This window comes from Gossypium hirsutum, chromosome D09 (assembly GCF_007990345.1).
Source record: "Gossypium hirsutum isolate 1008001.06 chromosome D09, Gossypium_hirsutum_v2.1, whole genome shotgun sequence".
Lineage (NCBI taxonomy): Eukaryota > Viridiplantae > Streptophyta > Magnoliopsida > Malvales > Malvaceae > Gossypium > Gossypium hirsutum.
Genome location: NC_053445.1, coordinates 6,161,392 through 6,182,640, shown reverse-complemented (window position 1 = coordinate 6,182,640; position 21,249 = coordinate 6,161,392). Strand labels below are relative to the sequence as shown.

Genomic DNA, 21,249 nt, shown 5'->3' with positions numbered 1-21,249 from the left:
AAAGTTGGGACTTGGGAGAAAAATATTTAGTAGCAAAATTGAATCATTTTTTTTATACAAAAATAGTAAGTGTAATAGTTCAACTCAATTATCAAATTCATACTTGTAAAAGATAATAATTAATGTAGAATTCAACCACCATCAATGAGCCCTTTCTGCACTTCATATTTCCAAGATGACAGACTATGCTTTGCATTCAAACACTAGCATGAACTTAGAAGGTAACCAAAAGTGTTACTCATATTCAATATAAAAACACTAGCAGAAAAAGAATACTAAGTAATTTCCTCAGTAAATTCATATCTTTCAATTTGTTCTCTGTTCTTATTCAATCTAACAAAAAGGGATCCCAAAACACGCATTCGGCGTAAGATCATCTCATGTTCATATTATCTTTTTAAATTCCGTTACGTTTTATATGGGGCAAGGGTGAATTTCTTCAGCAAACCCCATCTCGTTAAATGAACAAACAATCGATAACAGTGACCAATAAATCTCACATTTACACCCATCTAACTAAACTTTCTAGTTATTGTCAATGTACGGAAGCGTATACTAGACCGGTATGTAACAGACACGAGTATTTTATTATTTCTACGCACAGGAAATGACCGTGCACTTAACTAGGTGTGTGTTTGTTTGTTTCCATGTTTACCCAGATCAGCGGCCGCTTGAGCTGCACGGTTCAACATGCCAGAAACCCAAAGTGCTCCCTTGGCAAAATAGCTGCTATTGACTACGGCGTTGGTAGCTGCTACAGCGGTTCTCCCTGTAAAACTTGCAGCTGTTACCACTGCAGTCCCGGTAACTGATGCAACTGACTTGGTGATATCCGAAACATGATACTTCTCATCCACTGATTTTACAGTTTCCATGCTAGTGTTAATCTTATCGGTGAGGCCGATTCTATTGCTAAGCTCAGCAACTTTGGCTGCTGCAGTAGCCGAGACCCGATAGGACTCGTCTAAGTCTTTGGCCTTGATAAGAGCATCTTTGCCTAAAACATATCCCTTGGCTAGCATTGTTTTGACAACAGTCACCGCTTCTCCAGGACTAGAAACAAATTGGTGCATATGAGTAACCTGCGGAGATATAATCAGCGGTTTAAAATCACACACATATTCAAATCTCTTGCCGAGAGTCTGATTGGTAACATGTGTTTAGAAGGGTATTGAAACCAAGCAAACGACTTGCTCTTCTTATTAAAGAAACCGATACATACCGATGAGCTAGTATCCTCTTCAGTCTTCCATGTAGAACTATCCCAAGGATATGAATCATCACCATACGAACCCCACTTTGATATGCATACGGATTGATCACCAATTGTAGCTCCCTGAAGAATCAAAGTTCAGGCAGTAATGAGAGTTATAATAACTAAAAAATCGAGAAGCCAAGATGCATAAAGTTCCATTGCTAAAGATCAAGATTAAGAGTCTATCTTAACTTACTGTCAATCTCAATTTTCAAATTAAAAGTTTAAATTGACCAACTTTTTATTTTCCGATCGAGGGGCATCCCTATTACCAGTTTTCACCTTATAGGCTTAAGTCGCAAGAAGTGGAAGCGGCAGATCTTATACGACTGAGTGGCAGCCTTACAGGGAAAGCAATTTATTCAATTACGTAAACTGATACTCATAAGTCATGCCATATTAATGCAAAAAGGATGTTATGGTTGCATTTCAAAATCAAAACATACCGAGCAATGCTAATGGTTAGAACCATCCAAGTAGCTAAAAGAACACACGATTTCTTTTTCTTTTATAAATGGAATGAAAGTTAATTTCTCTGTAAGTACAAGTTAGAGCCTTACACTGAGTAAGACAGCAGTTTCGAGCGAATAGGCATCTTTAAATGTCACATAAGCTGTACATGCATATTCGCCACATCTGTTTAAGAAAGCAGCTCTTGTCATAATACAGCATGAATTTCTTGGTAATGGAATCAAAGAAATCAGGCACAAGAGGTTCAAAAGAGTGATCAAGGAAAAGCTAATATTCCTCACTATACTAAGGTGTACCTACGCAATAAGGTTATATAATAAAGTGATGCAAGAGCATCTACTGAGGCGCTAACAGCTATGTCCAGATTTGATCAACATCTCGATTATTGCAAAGGCTCATTAGCTCAAGAAATATGTCACATGCAAGAAAAAAATCGTACTTGCTGTAAATTTGTACAGAATATGGAATAAGATGGCAAAAGTAACATGAAGGCCCCTATACTAAGAGTCCAATTGCTTTTTGCCCCCTCTACTAAAAAAAAAATAAGGTAATTAGTCTCTGTACGTTAGATCAAAGAGTAAATTGGCCATTTTTGTTAAAAATTTCATCCATTTGTACTATTAAAAACTAGCTTGGCTAATGGAATAATCAGTGACATGTGGCATGCCACATGTACCTCATGGTGACGTGCTAGAACCAGTTTTTAACAATAGAAATAGATGGAACTTTTAACAGAATGATCAATTTGTTTTTTTGATCTAACATACCCGGACTAATTTGCCCTTTTTTTTGAGTAGAGGGGGCAAAATGCAATCCAACTCCTAATACAAAAGCCTCTATGATACTTTTACCGGAATCAGATGCATGTATCTAAGCAGATGCTGTTAAAGAGACTTGTGTCCACATTTAATCAGGTCGTAGATACCAAGTATCTCATAATAAAGCATTTCAGACAAAAGAACTCTTGCTTCTGACTTTTCCTAAAATAAGTACAATAAGTAAAATTAAACAGCTTGATCATAAAAAAACATTGATTTTCCATAAACAAACAAGATTAAGATTATCAATGATCCAACAAGAAATCAGTTCAGACAAAAGACTTCTTAGCTTTTGTCTTTTTCTTTTAGCCCTCAAAGAAAAAGTAAATTTGTAAGCACTCATTAGCTCAAGAAATATGTCACAAGCATGGAAAAATGGAACTTGCAGTAAATTCGTACAGAATTAAGAATCATATTCATTAATAGCATCAGAAATATCAAGTACCAAACAAGAAAGCATTTCAGACAAAAAGAGCCCTCGCTTTTGACATTTTTCCTAAAGGAGTTGACAAACAATAAGTAAAATTAAACAACTTGAACGTAAAATCTTCCTTGATTCAAGAAACTTGTCACCATAAAGGAACTTGCTGCTAAGTACATTTGTACGGATGAGAGAAATTCTACTCAAAAACATTGATTTTCCACAAAAACCGAGATTGAGATTACCAATTATCCAACAAGAAATCATTTCAAGCAAAAGATTTTGTAGCTTTTGACTCTTTTCCCCCCTCAACAACAAATTTGCAAATGCACAACAAATATGAAAAAAATCATGAACATACAACATCATAGAGAGTGATTTTTGGGGTTTAGTCCAAAACCAGAAACAGAGAAGCAACAGATACCTGATAATTTCAATATGCACAATTGCACCACAGTATGCGAAAAAGTCACAAAGATCCTTCTCGGTAGCTTTTGGAGATAAGCTCGTAATTTCAGCCGTGTAACCTCCAGGGTACATTGTCTTAAACTGAGATAAAATCAGCCAAAAAAGAACCTATTTAAAGGTATTTAAATAAAATTTTAGAAGCACACATAGAAGTAGCTTGATAATGCAGATATCATCATTGTTCATTCAATACTTTATAATTCCGAAACCACAGCAATCCCAAGGTACAAGGATACTTATGGATGATTTTGAGGTAAACAGTTCTCAGTGGTCATAACAGCCAAGCTCTCTCATCGATAGATCGTTTCATAGGTATAAAATGAAAGCCAAAAATTCATGGGTTCTTCTAAAGTCAAATGAAAAATACTAATATGGTTGCTGATTTTCTAGCATTGATTAGCCTTATTTCAACATTAACATAATTAAAGATGCCAAAGCTATTTTACCAAACTCAGTAATCCCAAGTAAGGTGCCTTAATCTACTCCAAGATCTGCTTGAATACACCCCAATTAATCTTAGTTCAAGTCAAAAGTAAAAAGGGGATGAGTTTTAGGGACAGCCATAGCCCATATAATCCTCCAAAGTGAAAACTTTAAATTGGCTTTCATTGTAAACAATGTAAACTTTAAGCAAGATTATCGAACTTTTGGCTAAAGTTCAAAAAAGGGTTCAACCTACAATAAAGAATACTGATAAATACCTAACTATATAAGAAAAAAATCCATTTTCAAGCTTCCTTTACGCTTGATGAAAGAAAAAAATATCATGGGGTATCAACAATGGGGGCAATTAATGAGTGATAGAACCAACTTTGTCCACCAAATATCAATTAAAGGTCAGCTTGACACTAATTATTTGGCAAGCATGTATTCATTGAGATTCTTGAAATAAGTGAAACTTATTGAAAACCCAGAAAGTAAAAAAAAGGAAAACTGAATTCATTAAAACCCTTAATGCATTCAAGAAAGTAAAGGAAAAACTGATCAAATAAGGTGAAAAAAAAAACTGGGTATCACTGAATTTGCTAGAAAAGAAGGAAAATTGAGAAAAGATTGAAGCTTTATAAAAATTATGATACATTTACATACCTGTTTTTTAGTTGTTGATGATGATGAATCAGATGATTAAGAGCTTAAGCATGGGAAAGAAGGGGAAAGAGAGATAGAGACAACTAACCAACATAAACACTGGCATGCTGATCTTTCCAGATAGCTATAAAACCCCCACTCTCACTAATGGAGCGTGCATTTCAACAAAGAAATTTTGTTTGCATTTTAACTTTTACTAAAAAAAAGGGTAAATTTATCTTTATACCTTATTTGTTAAAAACTTCTGTGATTGATGGAATAATTAGATAATTACACGTGGTATAATTATATCTCATTTTGATATATAAGGATAAAAAATGACCAATTTGCTCTTTGATCTAATGTATAAAGACTAATTTGTTTTATTTTTGAAATAGTGAAGACAAAATGTAATATAATTCCTAGTGTCATAGACCCTGTGACACTGGTACAAGGATCTTTATAATACTTTTATCATTTATATTTGATGCACAATAATGTATAAGTCAATAACTCAAATTTTAAATAAAAATAAAAATAAATTACATACATGTTCTATTTTTATACAAAATTTACATTCATTTTTAATGATTTGTTTATTTGATTTATTAATCGTGCATAATTTATTGGAAAATAAATATTGAGTATAATATTTTGTAAATGACTTTTTTTTCTTTGTTTAGAGCAAAAGAAATTTATAGGAATACGTTGCTTGAATGAAATTTATAATCTATATTTATTATTATTATTATTATTATATATGACTTTAAACTAATAACTTTGTTATTTCTTTAAATGGCGCGTGAAATCATTTCCTTTATAAAGGAGCGTTAACGATCTCTCCCCTAATTGGTTGAGTAAAATGACCATTTAAGCCACGTTGCCGGATTTCCGCTACTCCATTGGCCGGGAATCTAGTTTTGGCCCCGTAACTGATGCCAGTTAAACGCTACCGTTTAAATACATCTAAAATGTCAAATTTAACCTAAAGCCCCTACATTTTTCTCTATTTCCCTTTCTTACCACTAACTTTTTTAGAATTTCCTTTTACATAAAAAATTCAGATAATCATATCTTTACAAATGGTAATATTTTAAGAATAGTATATGTTAACTCTATTTTAAAATTAGGCATAACAAAAAATTTAGCTCTAAAATTTTTAATTTTTATCTATTTGGCCCATACATTTTTTTTCCTTTATAGTCAACGGAAAAAATCGTTGGTGAAAGAGATTAATTAATGGATTTTTAACATCTAAGAGCTTAATTAGGTACATTTTTCTTGGAGGAGCTGAACCAATTGTAAAGCTCAAATGCATTAAGAGGAGAGTCGAATTGGTGATTAAAATTTTGAGGAAAGATGGCAAATAAAAATTGACACAATGATTTAAAGTAGTTTGATCTCAATTGTCTACATCCACTAGCTTAACTTTTTACAATTAAAGATTTTCCAAGTCCACTAATTTCAAACCTTTTAAGGATAATGCTTAACCTTTATAACACCATCTTTTAAGTAATACGATAAAGCCATTCCCCTTTTAAAGTTTTCTACCCAGAACTTCAAGTAACCTCTCACTAATTTGAGAAGTGAAATTGAAACAAGGAGTACCTCTTAAAGGTTGATATAAAATTATTCAAGCTTACTCGAATAAATTAAAACATTTAAAATAATGAAAGAGAATGAAACCTCAAGTGTGTACAAGGGTAATATGAGAATTACAAATAAAAGATTGAATTTTTGCACAATAAGCTTTGTAAACTTGTTTCTTCTCTACTTCTTGATGTTCTTGAACTATATTTATATCTTCTAAATGAAATCTAGTTGTTTGGAGTAGTTAGAGGGAAAATTGAGCTGTTGAAGACATCTACTCGAGTATTAAATGCAGTTGTAAAGGCTTATATCCCGATACCATGACATTAGGTATTGATACTTTGCTTTAAACAATAAGATCGTTGGAGCTTTAGGTACCAGACCCTTAGGCCATGATCTAGTACCTTAATGTTGAGGTCTAATACTTCCTCATTTGGGGTTCAATACCCCTAAATACCCCAAAAATTACTTGGTTTGCTAGATATTAAACCCAAGAAGGAGGGATCTGATACATAGTCATGTGTATCGACACTTAGGCTAAGGGGTCCAATCCCCTAAAGTCAATGGCTTATTGACTTACAAAGTGCTTTTAAGTTCTTTTCATACTTACAAAAATTTCGAACTGTTTAGCCAAGTTTGAAAATCACTTGAAAACAACTTCTCAAAGGTTTAACATAAAGTTTTACAAAATTTGATGAAGGAAACATTTAAAAATCACAATTAACTCTAATTTTTTAAAAACAAAAAAGAAATTTAAGGGCTTATGAACCCTTTAGCCAAAATTATACTATGATTATTCTCTCTTTCTCATATTTAAGGGTTAGGGAGGGATTATTAATAGTTTTAGGCATTGTGTAAAAAAATTGACATGTATCAATGAAAGAAAATAGAATTTGTAGAGGGAAAATTTCAACATAAACCCTTTCACCTTTTTATATATTTATTTTTAATGGTGTTCTACAAGTTATATTTCCCTTTATAATTAGCTTATATTCAACAATTCAACTTACATTTTTACATAATAAGTCATTGTAAAATTTTTTAAGTTTATCTCTATTTTTACAAATTAAACACACTATTAAAATTGAAATAAATATTTAAACTATAAGTAATATTACAATAAATTATTTAGTGGTCACAATATTTAAACCAAATTAACAACTTGGATCCACTAATTAATAATTAAAATAAAAATAGAAAATAAATATAAAAATAGAATTTCACACCATTTATTATTATAATATTTATATTTTAAAAATAAGGTTAATAGTGTACTTTTTTTTAATTCCACAAGCAGACATAAAAAAAGCCATGTGTCTCATTTCTTTACCATATCTCATAGGACACTTGTCAATCACCCAAACATTATATGCGGAGTCTAAAAACTCCCTTGGAAATATACCAAAAACTATTTCTTAAAAACAATGTTTATTTAAATAAGTCTAATATCAATTATCATGTTTTTAAAATTAAAACTATATATCGTTATATTTTAATTTTGTAAAAAAAATTTTAATAAAAAATTACAAAATTTATTAAAAATTTAAAAAATAATTGAATATAATTTAAATAATACATACAATCAAATACTAGCTAATACATAAAATTACAGCATATTGTTTTGTTAGAAAAATGTTTTTTAAGATAAAAAAATCATACATCAAATTCTTAGTGTCATATATTATTAAAAAAATTATAGATTCTTAAAAAAAATTATCATATAATCCAATCAGCAAAAAAAGAAAGAAAAGTCAAAAAAAAAAAATAAAGGAAAAGGAAAATCTGATACCACAAATCAGATTGTTGAAAAAGCCCAAGGAAAGTACAAAAAGGCAAAATGATGAAAGGCCCAATGAACTAAACTTTAAGGGCTGACTTTTATTGCAATCATTTTCATTCTCATTTTAAACAGACTTCATTTTCATACCACTGTATTGACTTCAAATATAAGATACTATGGTTATGAGAATTCAAAATTAAGCCAAACACTTTTCATGTTATGTACCTAACTTTTCGCCTCATCAATATGAACATGGATCTGTTCTTATGCACTACTAAGTATAAAATTGAGTACAAATAGTGAATCATAAGATATCATGTGATAATTTGATTAAGTTTTATCACATGTCCGTCATGTTCAAATTTATTCTAAGCTAGTTTGGGATATTTTCGATTATCGGTATACCTGTTTTTACATTATATGGATTTATTCTAGGGTACTAATTGTAATTGTAACTAAAAAAAAAGTACGAGTCCTTATCAAATAAATACAAATAAGTTTAGGTATAAGATATAGATATTTGACAATGCATAATATAAATTTAAATGTTAAATGGGCCTGGCTAGTGGTAGTTAACTAATCACCTATGTTCAACCATGTTATAGTTATAACTTTTAAAGTAATATCTTTGGAGTAGAAACCATATAGATAGTTAATGCTTGGCCTACTCTATCACCAACTTTTCCAATAAAAAGAATGTTGAAAAGGAAGACTCTTTACATCTAAAACAAAATGTTTCTAACTACCATTTGATTATACAAATGAATTATGTTGAATAGGGTTTAGGCAATCTTCTTTTTCACTTTCAAATTACCTCACCCAAATTATATAAAGAATGCCTTAATTAACAAATATTATATTTTTAAGTAGAAAATATATGTTCGAATTTTAGAGACTACAAACCCTGAATATGAACCATAAAACAAAAATTAAAGACACCCAAACAAAAAGCTATGTCCTACTCACCTACCAAGTTTTCTAATAAAAAAACTAAAAAGGAAGAGACATAAAAAATAAAAGGCTTCCATTGATATGCTGAGAATGAAACCTTAAGTGTGTGTAAAAGTAAGATAAAGAATTACAAATGAAAAATTGAATTTTTGTCTACTTCTTGATGTTTTTGGACTCTATTTATATCTTTTTAATGAGTTCTAGTCATTTGGAGTCATTTGAAGGAAAATGAAGTCATTGAAGACGTTTACTTGGAGTTTCAGAGACTTATGTTCCAATACCATCACTTTAAGTATCGATATCCTATTTTAAAAAATTACGACTGTTGAAACTTTAGGTACTCGACCCTGAGGCCATGTTCTAATACCTTAATGTTGGGGTTCGATACTTCCTCATTTGGGGTTCGATACCGCTAAATACAAAAATAAAAAAAATAAAAAAATAAAAAAATACTGCACTTGATCTAGACCTGACTCTATTAAAAAATAATTATTTCATGGCTTCTCGACTTGTTGCTTTTGCTGTTTTTGGTCCTAAATTACATGCGGATTTATATGAACTCACCATTTTGTTTTCTTTTTCATGTAGTTTAACTTTACTGCAGAATTTGCTTAAGTTAAAACATCAAATTAAACAATGTTTAAGTTGACATATGGTATCGTCGATACATCGATCCATCTTTGTCCTTTTCAATTCAAATCATGTTTAATTGTTTACCAAAAGATGAACAGGTTTCTGAAAACTATAGTACCCCATGTTCCCAGTGACTAGACTTTGGATGGGGTTATTGTGAGAGGGGTCTCATTTACGATTCAATATTGCCTGTAACACTTGTGATTCAAGAGTGTACAACAATGAAATTTAATTTGTTTTTCTGATCCAACTTTTCTATCGTGAAATTTGATTGTTAAATTTAAAAGTTAATCGATTCATACGATTGTATTTATACAAATTCTTTATCTTAAATTACGATTTTCTTTACACGAAATAAAAAATGAAAAATCTTGGTAACATGTAGGCCATATATAGAAATAAAAAAAATAGTTAAGTCTTCCATCAAATCACTCACTAATGATGATTTTGGAGCTTCCTTATTGCAAATTATAACACAATTGATCCCAACTTACCGACATAAACCTTTAGAATCGACACAATAACATATTCTTTTTTTAATTTCAAATCACATTCATTTCATGTGAATTAGTATTTCTTAGAATTTTAAATATCTCAATTGTTCAAAAGAAGAGAGTACATATGCATAAAAAAAAAAGTTAATCGAGCTTGTCTTATGCCAAGAAAAAGTAATAGTATATTGCCATTAAAATTAAAGGCTTTGCTAGTGCAAAGTCCTTTTATTATACAAATTAGGTAATTAGATTGCAAACCCTTCCACATGGAGGAAGCATCTTAAACTATATATAAATACAAATATATAATATCATATATATATATATAAACCTAGTAATAATAAAAAACATTGGTTTATAATAAATATTATTACATAATTAAACTCCTAATAATAGCAGCCTCGGCACTATCAGCATCAATGGTGGCCAACAACTGTGAGAGCCGTTCACTTAGGTCGTCCACCTCCCTATGCAAGCTTCTAATGTAATTGCAAGTCTCTTGTAAGACCTTGGATGCTGATACCTGCACCAGCAGGGGGATTTACAAGGCCCCAACATTAAGTCACTTTCTTTTCTGACATTTCTGCTTTCCACATTATTATTATTATTTACATATAACATCATAATCGAAAAATAAATAATTCGTAAAGTCCGACCCTTGGTCAACAAAATAGACTATTATGTGCTTCGTAATGTGATGTTGTGATCGTTATTTTATGATACACATGATATCCGGGGTCAAAGCATGCACTGTTTTAAGTCAATGAGGAGCTGAAACCCAAGAAAATATGTTTCCTTGATGTCCGGGGTCAAGTTTTCAAACTGTATTTTCGAGGACTATTACTTTTTTTTAACTGAAATACACTATTCCCATGTGCCACATGCAACCAGGGAAAATTAAATATATAGATACGTTATAGTTTTCCATATAAAAATAAATCATCTAATTCATTGAAAATGTATAAAATTATAAAATAATAACTCAACTCTCTTGTAAAAATAGAGATGAATCAAAAGAAGAAACATGAATTCCATGAAATGTTTACCTTATCAGATCGCCTATCACGAATCTCAGGCAGAAGCTGTCGTAACTTTGATACAAGTTCAATGATTTGATCATCTGAAATCCTCGAAACACCTGCTGTTGACTGTCTCGACCTTCTGCTAGACATCTTGTGGGGGATTTAAAGTAATAATAACACCCTAATGACCAAAAACCAAGAATTGTTCTAAAATATTCAGTAAGTTCCAAAATAATACCCCCAAGATATGGAAATGCAGAAGGAAAAATAAGTATATATGGTGTAGAAAAATGGTTATGGTTTGGAAAAGGCAAGAAGAAGAAGAAGAAGAAGAAGAAAGAAAGAAAGAGTAGAGAGTAGTGTTAGATATAAGATATGAAGAATTGGAGAAAGTGATAAGAGAGATATAAAGAGGTAAGGAGGACCACAACCATGGGGGATGCGAGTGTGTGTATGTGAGAGAAGAGAGAGAAAAGAGAGAGAGTACAATAACAAAGATAGTGATGTTGGACGTGAAGAAGACAAGTGCATTGGAGAAAGCATAGTTGGACTTAAAAAGGGTTTGGTCTTTTGAAAAGAAAAAAAAAAACCTCAAGGCGTAATCGTTTGGGGTTCTTGTTTATATGTATAGATGTATTTTTGATGCTATAATTTTACGTATTGTATCCTAATTTGTCTTATTTTAATGGGTTTCTTTGTGTTGTATGATTGTAGTATTGGGGGTTAAAAAATTATGGAATGGAGAGAAAACGTGAGGGAGAAAGAGAAGGGGCAATAAGAGTTCATGTTTATGTTCCCAACTTGGGGATTGATGGCAAGTGGGCTTTAAGAAATATGTTTGTTTTTGAGCTAACATTGTGGGCCTTCATGTGCATGTCTTAATACGCAATACCATGTGATCATCACCTTCTCCAACTACATCCTTCTTTTAAAGTATTCCACAACCCCCAAATCTCCCTTCTCACACTCTTTCCTTTCTATTTTTTCCTATTTCCTTTAGCACATTTCATTAATTAAATAAACCAAACTTGTTTTGTTGTCTTCTTTTTCCTCCTTCTACTTCTTCAATAACTATTATGTTTCGTGAATAGATTTAAATTGCAGATACAGATATTTTCTATCATATCGTGATTAAAATGTTTTTTTATACCCTTATACCTTTTGTACATGTGGCACTAGGGGTGTGCATAATTCGGGTAAAACCGAAAAAATTCGGTTAACCGACCGAATTCGGTTAATCGGTCGGTTAACCGAATTTTTTCGGTCGGGGGTCGGTTAATTTTTTTATGATTTTTCGGTTAACGGTTAATTCGGTTCGAAACCGGTCGGTTAACCGAAAATTTTCGGTTAACCGAAAAAATTAATAAATAAAATTATCCAACCCAACCCAAACTCAATTACCCAACCCAATAAAACTAAAACTAAAGTTTACCCAATTACCCAATCCAATAAAACTAAAACTAAAAGACAACCCAATTTACTAAAGTCTAAAACCCAATTTACTTTAATAATTTATAAATTTTTTAAATTTTAAAAATAAAAAATAAAAAAAATTTGGGTATTTTTCGGTAATTCGGTTAATTCGGTTAATTCGGTTAATTCGGTTAATTCGGTTAATTCGGGTAATTCGGGTAATTCGGGTAATTTTTAACCAAAAATAAAAAATACATAATTTTTGGTTAATTCGGTTAATCGACCTTATTAACCGAAAAAATTTCGGTTCGGTTAAATTTTTTTAAAAAAAAATCGGTTCGGTTAACGGTTAAAATTTTTGGAAGGTCGGTTAATTCGGTTATAGTAATTTCGGGTCGGTTAACCGGTCGGTTAACCGAATGAACACCCCTATGTGGTACCACGAGAAGCTTCATGAAAAATGCCTACGGATAACTCTCTCTTTCGCATCTCTTGATTAGCTCCTCATTTGAAGATCACTCGAGCAATTGCTTGTCTTTAATTAGCTAATTGGTTACTAGGTGACTAGCCATTGACTTTTAGCGAAAACACACTTACCACCAGTAGGAGACCATTATGGACCATTGAGGTGTAACAGTCTCGTACTACCTCAGCCAAAGGAATGTCAGAGTAGTACCACACTTGAGGACAATCGACTTGCCACCTAGCTGACCACATGAACGGGCCGCTACCCATACTATCAATGAGCTGGCACCATCAGGCATAAGACCAGGCACGTGACCTTCCCCTATAAATACCTAAAAGAACGATGAAGAAGGGATTCTTTAACCATATTAGCAACCCTAAGTACTTATCCTTTGGAATTAGTCTCCTTTTCCTTCGCAACTTCCTTATTCCTCTTCTACTTCTCTCCTTTTTCGGCTCTCCACCTGCTTAGGTGAACCGGTATCCATGTCACCCCCACCCTCTCCTTATTATCTCTTTCCTTGTTGTACAATTGTATCGATAATTTGTGTTGAGAATGTGGACCGGACCATGACTTCCTCTTAGAATGATGCTTTCCTCAACCTGGCTAATCCAGCGAATCCCACCAACCCTACTAACTTAGCAAATCCATCCAACCTTGTCAACCCAAAAAACCCTACCAATCCTGGGCTCACTTCAAACCAAACAGGAACCCAACCACCTGTACCAAACTCTCTGAAAGGCTGTCGAGACCTACAAAAATAAAACTTGAAAATATAAGATTAGTATAAAGCAAAAAGTAGGATTGTGTCCATAGAGATTGATGATAATTATATTTCTTAAGTAAAAATAAGTAAAGTAAATAAAAGAGGGTTTATAAAATAAAAAACTAATTTCGAATTAAAAACTAAAACGGAGAAGACAATAATTGAATTTTTTTAGGAAAATAATGGTAAAAAGCTCTAGCCAAAGGTAAAGTCTTTGTTTGATTCATGGATTCAATCATCGATGCAAGAATATCTTTATTGCCTTTAATAAATTAGTTCTAGTTGTTGACTCGACAATGGACAACCAATCTCTTCTTACCTATTTGGTAACCATAAGGCAGCTCATTTGAAATTACTTCCCTAACTGATAAATAACCTCGTAACAATGCCTAAGATTTAACTTATCGAAAACATTAAGAACGAGAGACCTAATTCTAACAAACAAACTCACCTCACTCCACACCACATACTCATAAACTATGACATAAACAATGCAGTTTGTCACTGGTATTAGAATGAATTAAACAATTACGAATTTAATTATTCTAATTGCCAAGACAATCATTCTAAGCTATCAAATACTAACCAAAAATTTGACAAACCTAGATAATTGTTATTCAAATAAAAGATGCATGAATACTAAAGAACAAAGAAGAATTAAAGCACAAATTAAGTCACGAATTATTGAATCAAACTTCGATTGACCTTTGACTAGAAAAGAGGGTATAAGAACCCATAAAATAAAGAAAGCACAAACAAAATAAAACTAAGAGCGGCTATGTCTAAGTTTAAGTCCACATTTTAACCTAATAATGTCTATTTATAGGGCAAAAATAATTTAATGGAGAAAATACAAAAGTGCCATTGATTAAATAAAGTAGAATTTTTAGGTCTCTTGTTAATTTTCGCATCAAACTCAAGGCCATTTTTGGACGTATTTTTTATGCCTTTTGGGATTGGGTCGTGAAATAACTTCAGTTAGATCTTCCAATTACCTTTGAATCTGCATATTATGTGCCCAAAGAGGAGTTTTGTAGCTCAAGTTATGACCAAAATGCTGAAACTATGCTAAGTTGAAAGTTCAATTTGCAAAAACTTGCCAAAAATAAACTTTAAGGTCATTTTTCTCAAATTATTTCCAAAATAAATAATAAATAAAATATAAGTATAAATAATATAATTAAGAACATAAGTAGCATCTTTCAGAGAAATGTCACAAATAAATTGAGAAATTACGCACACATCACTCTGTAATACCTTGAAAATTTTAGTATTGGATTTTGCACCGAATCAATATAAATTCAGTATAATAAATTTATAATAAATTATCCAAGAATTTTGTATTAAATTATAAAATTTATATTTTCAGTATTTTTATTGACTTATTTGAATTTTAGATTTAAATTCGTGATTAAATTGAATTTATTTTAAGGATTAAATTGGATTTTCAATAATTGTTGGGAGATTAACCTTGTAATTAACTTTTTTAATTTAATTTTGGTTGACTGGTGGCGTATGTGAGTTGTGTATTATTATTATTATTATTATTATTATTATTATTAGGATTTTAGTAATTATTGGGAGTCAAGTTGGGGCAAGGATTGACTTGAAAGAAAGAGAAATTAGAAGTTGTAAACAGTTTAGGGACTAAAGTGAGTAAGGGAAGAAAGGAGGAGGGTTTATGTAGCAAATAAACCAAAGGTTGGCTTGTTATTTTTTTCCCTAGCATATTCTCGTAGAAAGCAATTCTTTTTCATTCCTCTTTAACATCGTTCTCTAAAAAAACATTTTTCCATCCTTGCTATTGCCTCTTTCAATTGTGTAGTCCAAAGTTGCTATCCCTGATCTTAATGTAGTGTTAACTTTGCTTAGATTTGCTGTTAAACGCTTACCAAAATAGCTACACATACCTGTTGCAATTTTGTCCATATTTCCTGCTTCAAGCCTTGCCAATTGCACCAGCTGCGGTTCGCTGCCTTGTCCTTCAGAGTTGCTGCAATTTCTTCAAGTTTGCTGCTGCTGTTCATTTCAAAATAAATGTTCATCACTATTAGGGCTAGCGTTCGATCGAATCGAATCGAATTGAATAAAAAAATTTCGAGTTAATCGAGTTGACAAATCCTATTTTATCATTCTAACTCGATTAGAAATTTTCTCGAATCGAGTCGAGTGAGATGGAATTCAAATCGAATTGAATATATATTTTTTCGAGTTAAATTAAAAAAAATGATTTTGGGTCATTGTAATCATTATCATCCACCATAATCAAATTTTCCCACTGTAATCAAATTTGTTATTAACTTTCGTCCCCTCGTAATTTATTTATTAATCTTTTATATATGAGTTAGCTTCTTTACTTAGTTGCTTCAATCATCTTCTGATTCTTGTTACTATGTATTTCGAAATTAAAAATATATTAAATGTAAAAAATGTGGTTTTTAAAAAATAAAAATTATCATAAAAGATAAAATGTGAAATTGATACCAACATACAGTATTAACACGAATATTTTATGGCATCATCAATAATTCAATTTTAACAAAAAATTATAAAGATTCAATATGATTAAACAATTCAATAATATAAATAGTACAAAATGTGAAATTTAATTTAATAATATAAATAGTAGATATAAATAAAATTAATTTTATTTAGGTTCAGGGATTTTTTTGGATGATTTTAATTTTTGATTTGGGGGAGTAAAAGTTTTAGGGGAAAAGTGGGAGAGAGTAAAATTTTTGGGGGAAAGTACAGAGGTTTGAGAGTTTGGGGTAAAAATGTAAAATATTATAGTTTTCTATTCGGTTTATTTGAATTTGAAAACCAAACTCGATTTGAACTCGAAATTCGAAAAAAAATTGGAGTTGACTCGAATAATTCGAATAACTCGATTCATTTAACTCAAAATTAGAATTTTTTTTCTATTTATTCGAGTTGAATCGAGTTTTGCTCACCCCTAATCACTATTGAGCTATAAAATGCTCAGTGTTTAGGTTTTAATTCCGTGTAGGTTATAGATGGCTCATAAGTTCATGATCAAACAACGTCGTCGTGAAGATTCTTTGCACAATTTTTTTCGTATTAGTCTCGTTTTAAAAGAATAGTGTAGTTTGGTATGTACTTAGGATATATAGCCTTATCGTATCTTGTTGTCTATATTTAATGTGTCTTCTGACTTTTGCTTTATTATTGATTTGATATGTTTTTAAAAAAGCCTTGGATAACTTGATTTTTTTTTAAAAAAGTTTTAATTTTTTATGGTTTAATGTGTATAATTACATGGTTGAGTGAGTGGGTTGCTTTAGTGACCACTATGACGCTTCGAATCCATCTGGACTTCCTTATTGGGTTTGGAGTGTTACACACTCTTAATAGTAAACCCTTAACCCTGACTAGATTGCTGTACGCCAGACCCAACCTATACCTATAGCTTCCTCCTCTTTCTTCAAAGACCTTCCTCCTCAATACTACCAGTTTGTCCTCCCACCTTGGTGTTTACTCCACCTCCTTAAGTCATTACTACCACCACTCCTTAGGTCATTGCTCCCTTAACTCCCGTGGACCAGGTCTCTCAACATCAACATTTTGGTTCCAATAGCATGTTACAACAATGCAAGAGAAAATATGTCATATGGAATAACATTTTTCTAAGCAGCAACGATGATTTCAGGAACAACAAGAGCACCAATGTCTATTATACCTGAAGAATACTTAGAATGAGAAGTTGTTAGTAAAGCTTAAGGCAGCTAAAGAGGTTGTCATGAGGGATGACCAATCTCAAGTGAAAGACATTGCCAGTCTACTTTTTGCAAAAAAATGATTACCGACACTTTATAATTTAATTCAACCCAATACTTATTTTTTATTTCCTAAAATAAATATTATTTATTCAATTAATTTAATTAATTAAATTAACTAAATTAATTTCTCAATTAAGTAATTTCTCAATTTGATTTTAATTCCAATAAAGTCATAACAACTTTACCATAAAAGAATCTATGAGGAAGTATATTTAATTTCCTTATTCAACATATTCTAATGAATAATTAATTCAATTACATCTTTGAACTTCAATATCATTAAATAATAATTTAAAAAATCTTAAATTAATTCTCAAGTAATTTTTGTACTTAGTGAGAAAACACATTTATATGTGAATATGACCCATTTGTCTTACTTCATTATTTCCATTCATTTTTATCCATTTGATTTTACAAGCAAATCATTTACGGTTTCAACAAGCTAGCGGAGGGACATATTAGACATATATAATTAGGGATCAAATAATTTATAATTAAGTTCCAGCTTTTCACCTATTAATTATAAACTTATTTAGTCACAAAGTCATTCCACTAAAGTATTGTCATTGAGCTCTCTTTAATTATATACCCTCACAAAAGCTACTTAGCAAGTGCTCATCCAATGACCTAGTCATAAGTGTGTTACCCTCATAAGATATCCTTAATTTCATTGGAATAAATCCGTTCTCCCAATGTGATCCTATTTTATCTCATTGGTAATTATTACATATTCCTTCATGAAAAGTCAATTACTATCAAATAGAAGTGCCAATAAGATGATATCAATGATCATAAAGAAAAATGATCCATGGCCACGTTTACTTTTCATCTATCATGTAATGCCAATGAGAGGATATCTTTTACCGTTTAGTTGGGCTATGAATTACATTATTGTGGAATGATACAAAAGTCGTATACCCAACACACTAGCTTCTGGTTCTGTATCTATTTGAACAAATGCTTTGATTTACATCAAAGTATATGAGTCACACATACATAATCTATCATCCACTCGGGATCAAGATATGCTACACTATGAACGTCACAAGTGAATAAATCAATAAATGGATTTATTCTACTTGGGTCCTGTCTGATGTACTGCCAATACAGTCAGCCACATTTATGTCTCTATCTTTTGGGAGTCACCCGCTCCAATACCCAAGACAAGGTATCTCTCTTATGAGACTGATAGCTGACATATTATACTTTCAATCAATTTGCTTGTTTTTTATTAGACTAAGGACATGTTAAGATTATCTACTAATCTAAGTTATCTTTCCGCATTACGATCCGACCACGTAATACTGCTAAACATTAGTTAAATTTTAGATAATCTGTAAGCCAATATTTTCTTTCATTTTTCTTTGCATGTAAAAGTTGTTCGATAGTGTACAAAGATGAATATACTACAATTAGGACACTATGAAATGGGTCAACTTTCAGTGGTATTAGAAAATGCAGTTTCAAAACCCTATTTTTGTAAACCGAGTCCGTAAATATAGAGTATAAATGTTTACGGAGTTAATATAAAAATATATTGAAGATTGGTCAAGCAATTTTGTAAATTAAATAGTTAATTAAGGCTTAGGGACTAAATTACAAAAATCTAACCACTATAGAGTTTTAATTTACAAAAGGCTTGAGGACCTAAATAGCAATTAACCAAAGGTTAAAAAGGGTAAATCAACCATTTTGGAATATGAGATAGTGCTTAATGATGGCGTAATCCATTATATGTGATTAGATGATAAATTATGTTATTGAAAGCATGATTCAATTAATTAACCTAGATTAATTAAGGATTAATTTAATATAAAAAATTAAGATAGTGGAAAAAATGCACCATCTTTCTCGCCTTCACCGTCCACCATTGTAGAAACCTAAGAAAAATTCTTCAAGCTTTTTAAGCTTTTGGCCAACTATTATTCAAGATAATTTAGGTCATTTTCTTGTAATTTTTATAGATTTAAGGTTATGAGAGCTTGATTTAGCTAGCCCATGTACCAATTTGTGAAACTATTAAAGTTTTAGAAAGTTTCCAATGTTGATTTATTGAAAATTAGGCTTGAAAATGATAGATTTTAAGCTTAGATTATAAAAAGAACTAGATTGTAAAGTTATTTTAACTTATTTGTTAACTTTGTTACATTAGGGACCAAATTGAGTAAATGTAAAATCTATCAAGAAATTATGTTAGAAATAGGAAGTATAAGGTTCCTAATAAGAAGATAGGAAATTAGATGTTAATCCGAGCCTAGAATTTGAAAGTTATGTCTATCTTGAGTTCAAGGACTAAACTGAATAAAATATAAAATTTGAGGGAAATAAAAAATAAGTTTATATAGTATCTTGCATATCAGGGTATAATATGAAAATGTTTAAAATTGATTAGTGTTATAAAGTAATTATATAGATCAAGATTTATATCAAAGTGGAGTTAATTAGGGAAAAGCTAAAATTACTTATTAGTCCTTGAAGAATCAACTTGTTTTGGTGTTTTGAGTAGGTAAGTTCACTTGGAACTTACTAACTCATTTTGTGTGATTTATATACTTGCATTTAATTTGATGTATATATGGATGTGTATGTTTGAGTATATGGTGATATACTAGTAGTTGGCATATATGGCTAGAAAGGATTTAGTTCAAACATGAGAATAATTACAAGTTACAAGTGTATGAAAGCCATTGAGTACAGTTATGATATTGAAATATATGTAACCAATGCCCATGCAAACTTAGTAAAAGCTTAGGATACGATTGGCATGCTAATAGGGTTATATGCGTGCTTGATCAGAATTTTACATGCTATAATGAAATCTAGAATTTGTTGTAGATCCTCAGGTTATTTAATGAGATCTAGCCTCATTGTAGATTCTCGGGTTATATGTAACATATTTTTAGCTCGGACGGGTAACCTAATGTAATTTAAGCTTGTGTGAACAACTTAGTTCACCAGTGTATTTGAGTCAGTTTTATTATAATTCCATCGAGTGATATTGGTCTGAATTGAAATGGAAAAGCTTGATAATGTATTGAGTATGAAATGATATTTGTTTATAACTTGTTATGTAACATGAGATTGCTTTGGAGTTTAAGTGATGTTACTCATGATATGCAAGTATATATAACTTATTTGAATGTTAATGTTGTAAAGCAACTAGTTAAGGTATTATGTGCAAAGGATTGCCAAGTTGTATGCCAAAATGATTGATAGTTATCATGCTTTAAGTGATTAAGGTAAGCCTAGTTATTCCATTTGAACTTACTAAGCATTGGTATGCTTACTCTAGTTGTTAACCTTCCCTTGTAGATTGTCATATTGCATAACTTTCCGAGTCAGACCAACACATAGCACAGATTATCAAAAGATGGTAGAATTATGTTCATTTTGAGTCCCATTATTGTGGCAAGTATATAAGGGTACCTTAGTGTGCAAGTAGTCATGTTGAGTTGAGAGTTATGTGATAAATATGGTAAATGTTAATCTTGAATGTTAAGCATAGTATATGATCTAGTTAATGCTTTAATCAATAAGGTTTGATGCTATTAAAAAGAATGATCATGAACTTATTTGATCCTAGTATGTTTATGTTTATATAATGAAATGAGTAAGTTTGAAAAATTGGTGGATGATTTGAAAATGGTAAGCTTGATTATTAATCATGATATATATACAGCTTGACATATGTTCTTCTTTTGGTTTAGACTAATGTCATGTAAGCCTTTAATGTACAAAATGTACAAGTATGTATGTGTTAAGGTTGAATGACATAATTTGACTTGGTTAGGTGAATAAATGGATGAATTGAACTTAAATGATGGTCATGTATT

General features: G+C 31.1%; 2 protein-coding genes across 6 annotated transcripts; both read right to left on the bottom strand.

Moving 5' to 3' along the window:
* Window positions 1-302: 302 nt before the first annotated feature.
* LOC121221115 (binding partner of ACD11 1) lies at window positions 303-4,673 on the bottom strand. Of its 5 annotated transcripts, none has more exons than XM_041101616.1 (5): window positions 4,523-4,673; window positions 3,390-3,514; window positions 1,816-1,891; window positions 1,223-1,336; window positions 303-1,082 (listed from the first exon to the last, which is right to left on the bottom strand). In XM_041101616.1, exons 2-5 carry the CDS (start codon window positions 3,503-3,505, stop codon window positions 624-626), a joined length of 765 nt encoding a protein of 254 aa, XP_040957550.1. In that variant the 5' UTR covers window positions 3,506-3,514; window positions 4,523-4,673; the 3' UTR covers window positions 303-623. The 5 variants fall into 5 exon arrangements, with proteins under 5 accessions (XP_040957550.1, XP_040957552.1, XP_040957551.1 ...); XM_041101618.1 differs by having other exon boundaries at window positions 3,390-3,541; window positions 4,523-4,613; XM_041101617.1 differs by lacking the exon at window positions 4,523-4,673 and adding an exon at window positions 4,135-4,483.
* A 5,438-nt stretch (window positions 4,674-10,111) lies between these two features.
* Window positions 10,112-11,570, bottom strand: LOC121221114 (transcription factor PRE5). The gene is made up of 2 exons (XM_041101615.1): window positions 10,996-11,570; window positions 10,112-10,472 (listed from the first exon to the last, which is right to left on the bottom strand). The coding sequence occupies exons 1-2, from the start codon at window positions 11,119-11,121 to the stop codon at window positions 10,320-10,322; spliced, it is 279 nt and encodes a 92-aa protein (XP_040957549.1). The 5' UTR covers window positions 11,122-11,570; the 3' UTR covers window positions 10,112-10,319.
* Between the last annotated feature and the right edge of the window lie 9,679 nt (window positions 11,571-21,249).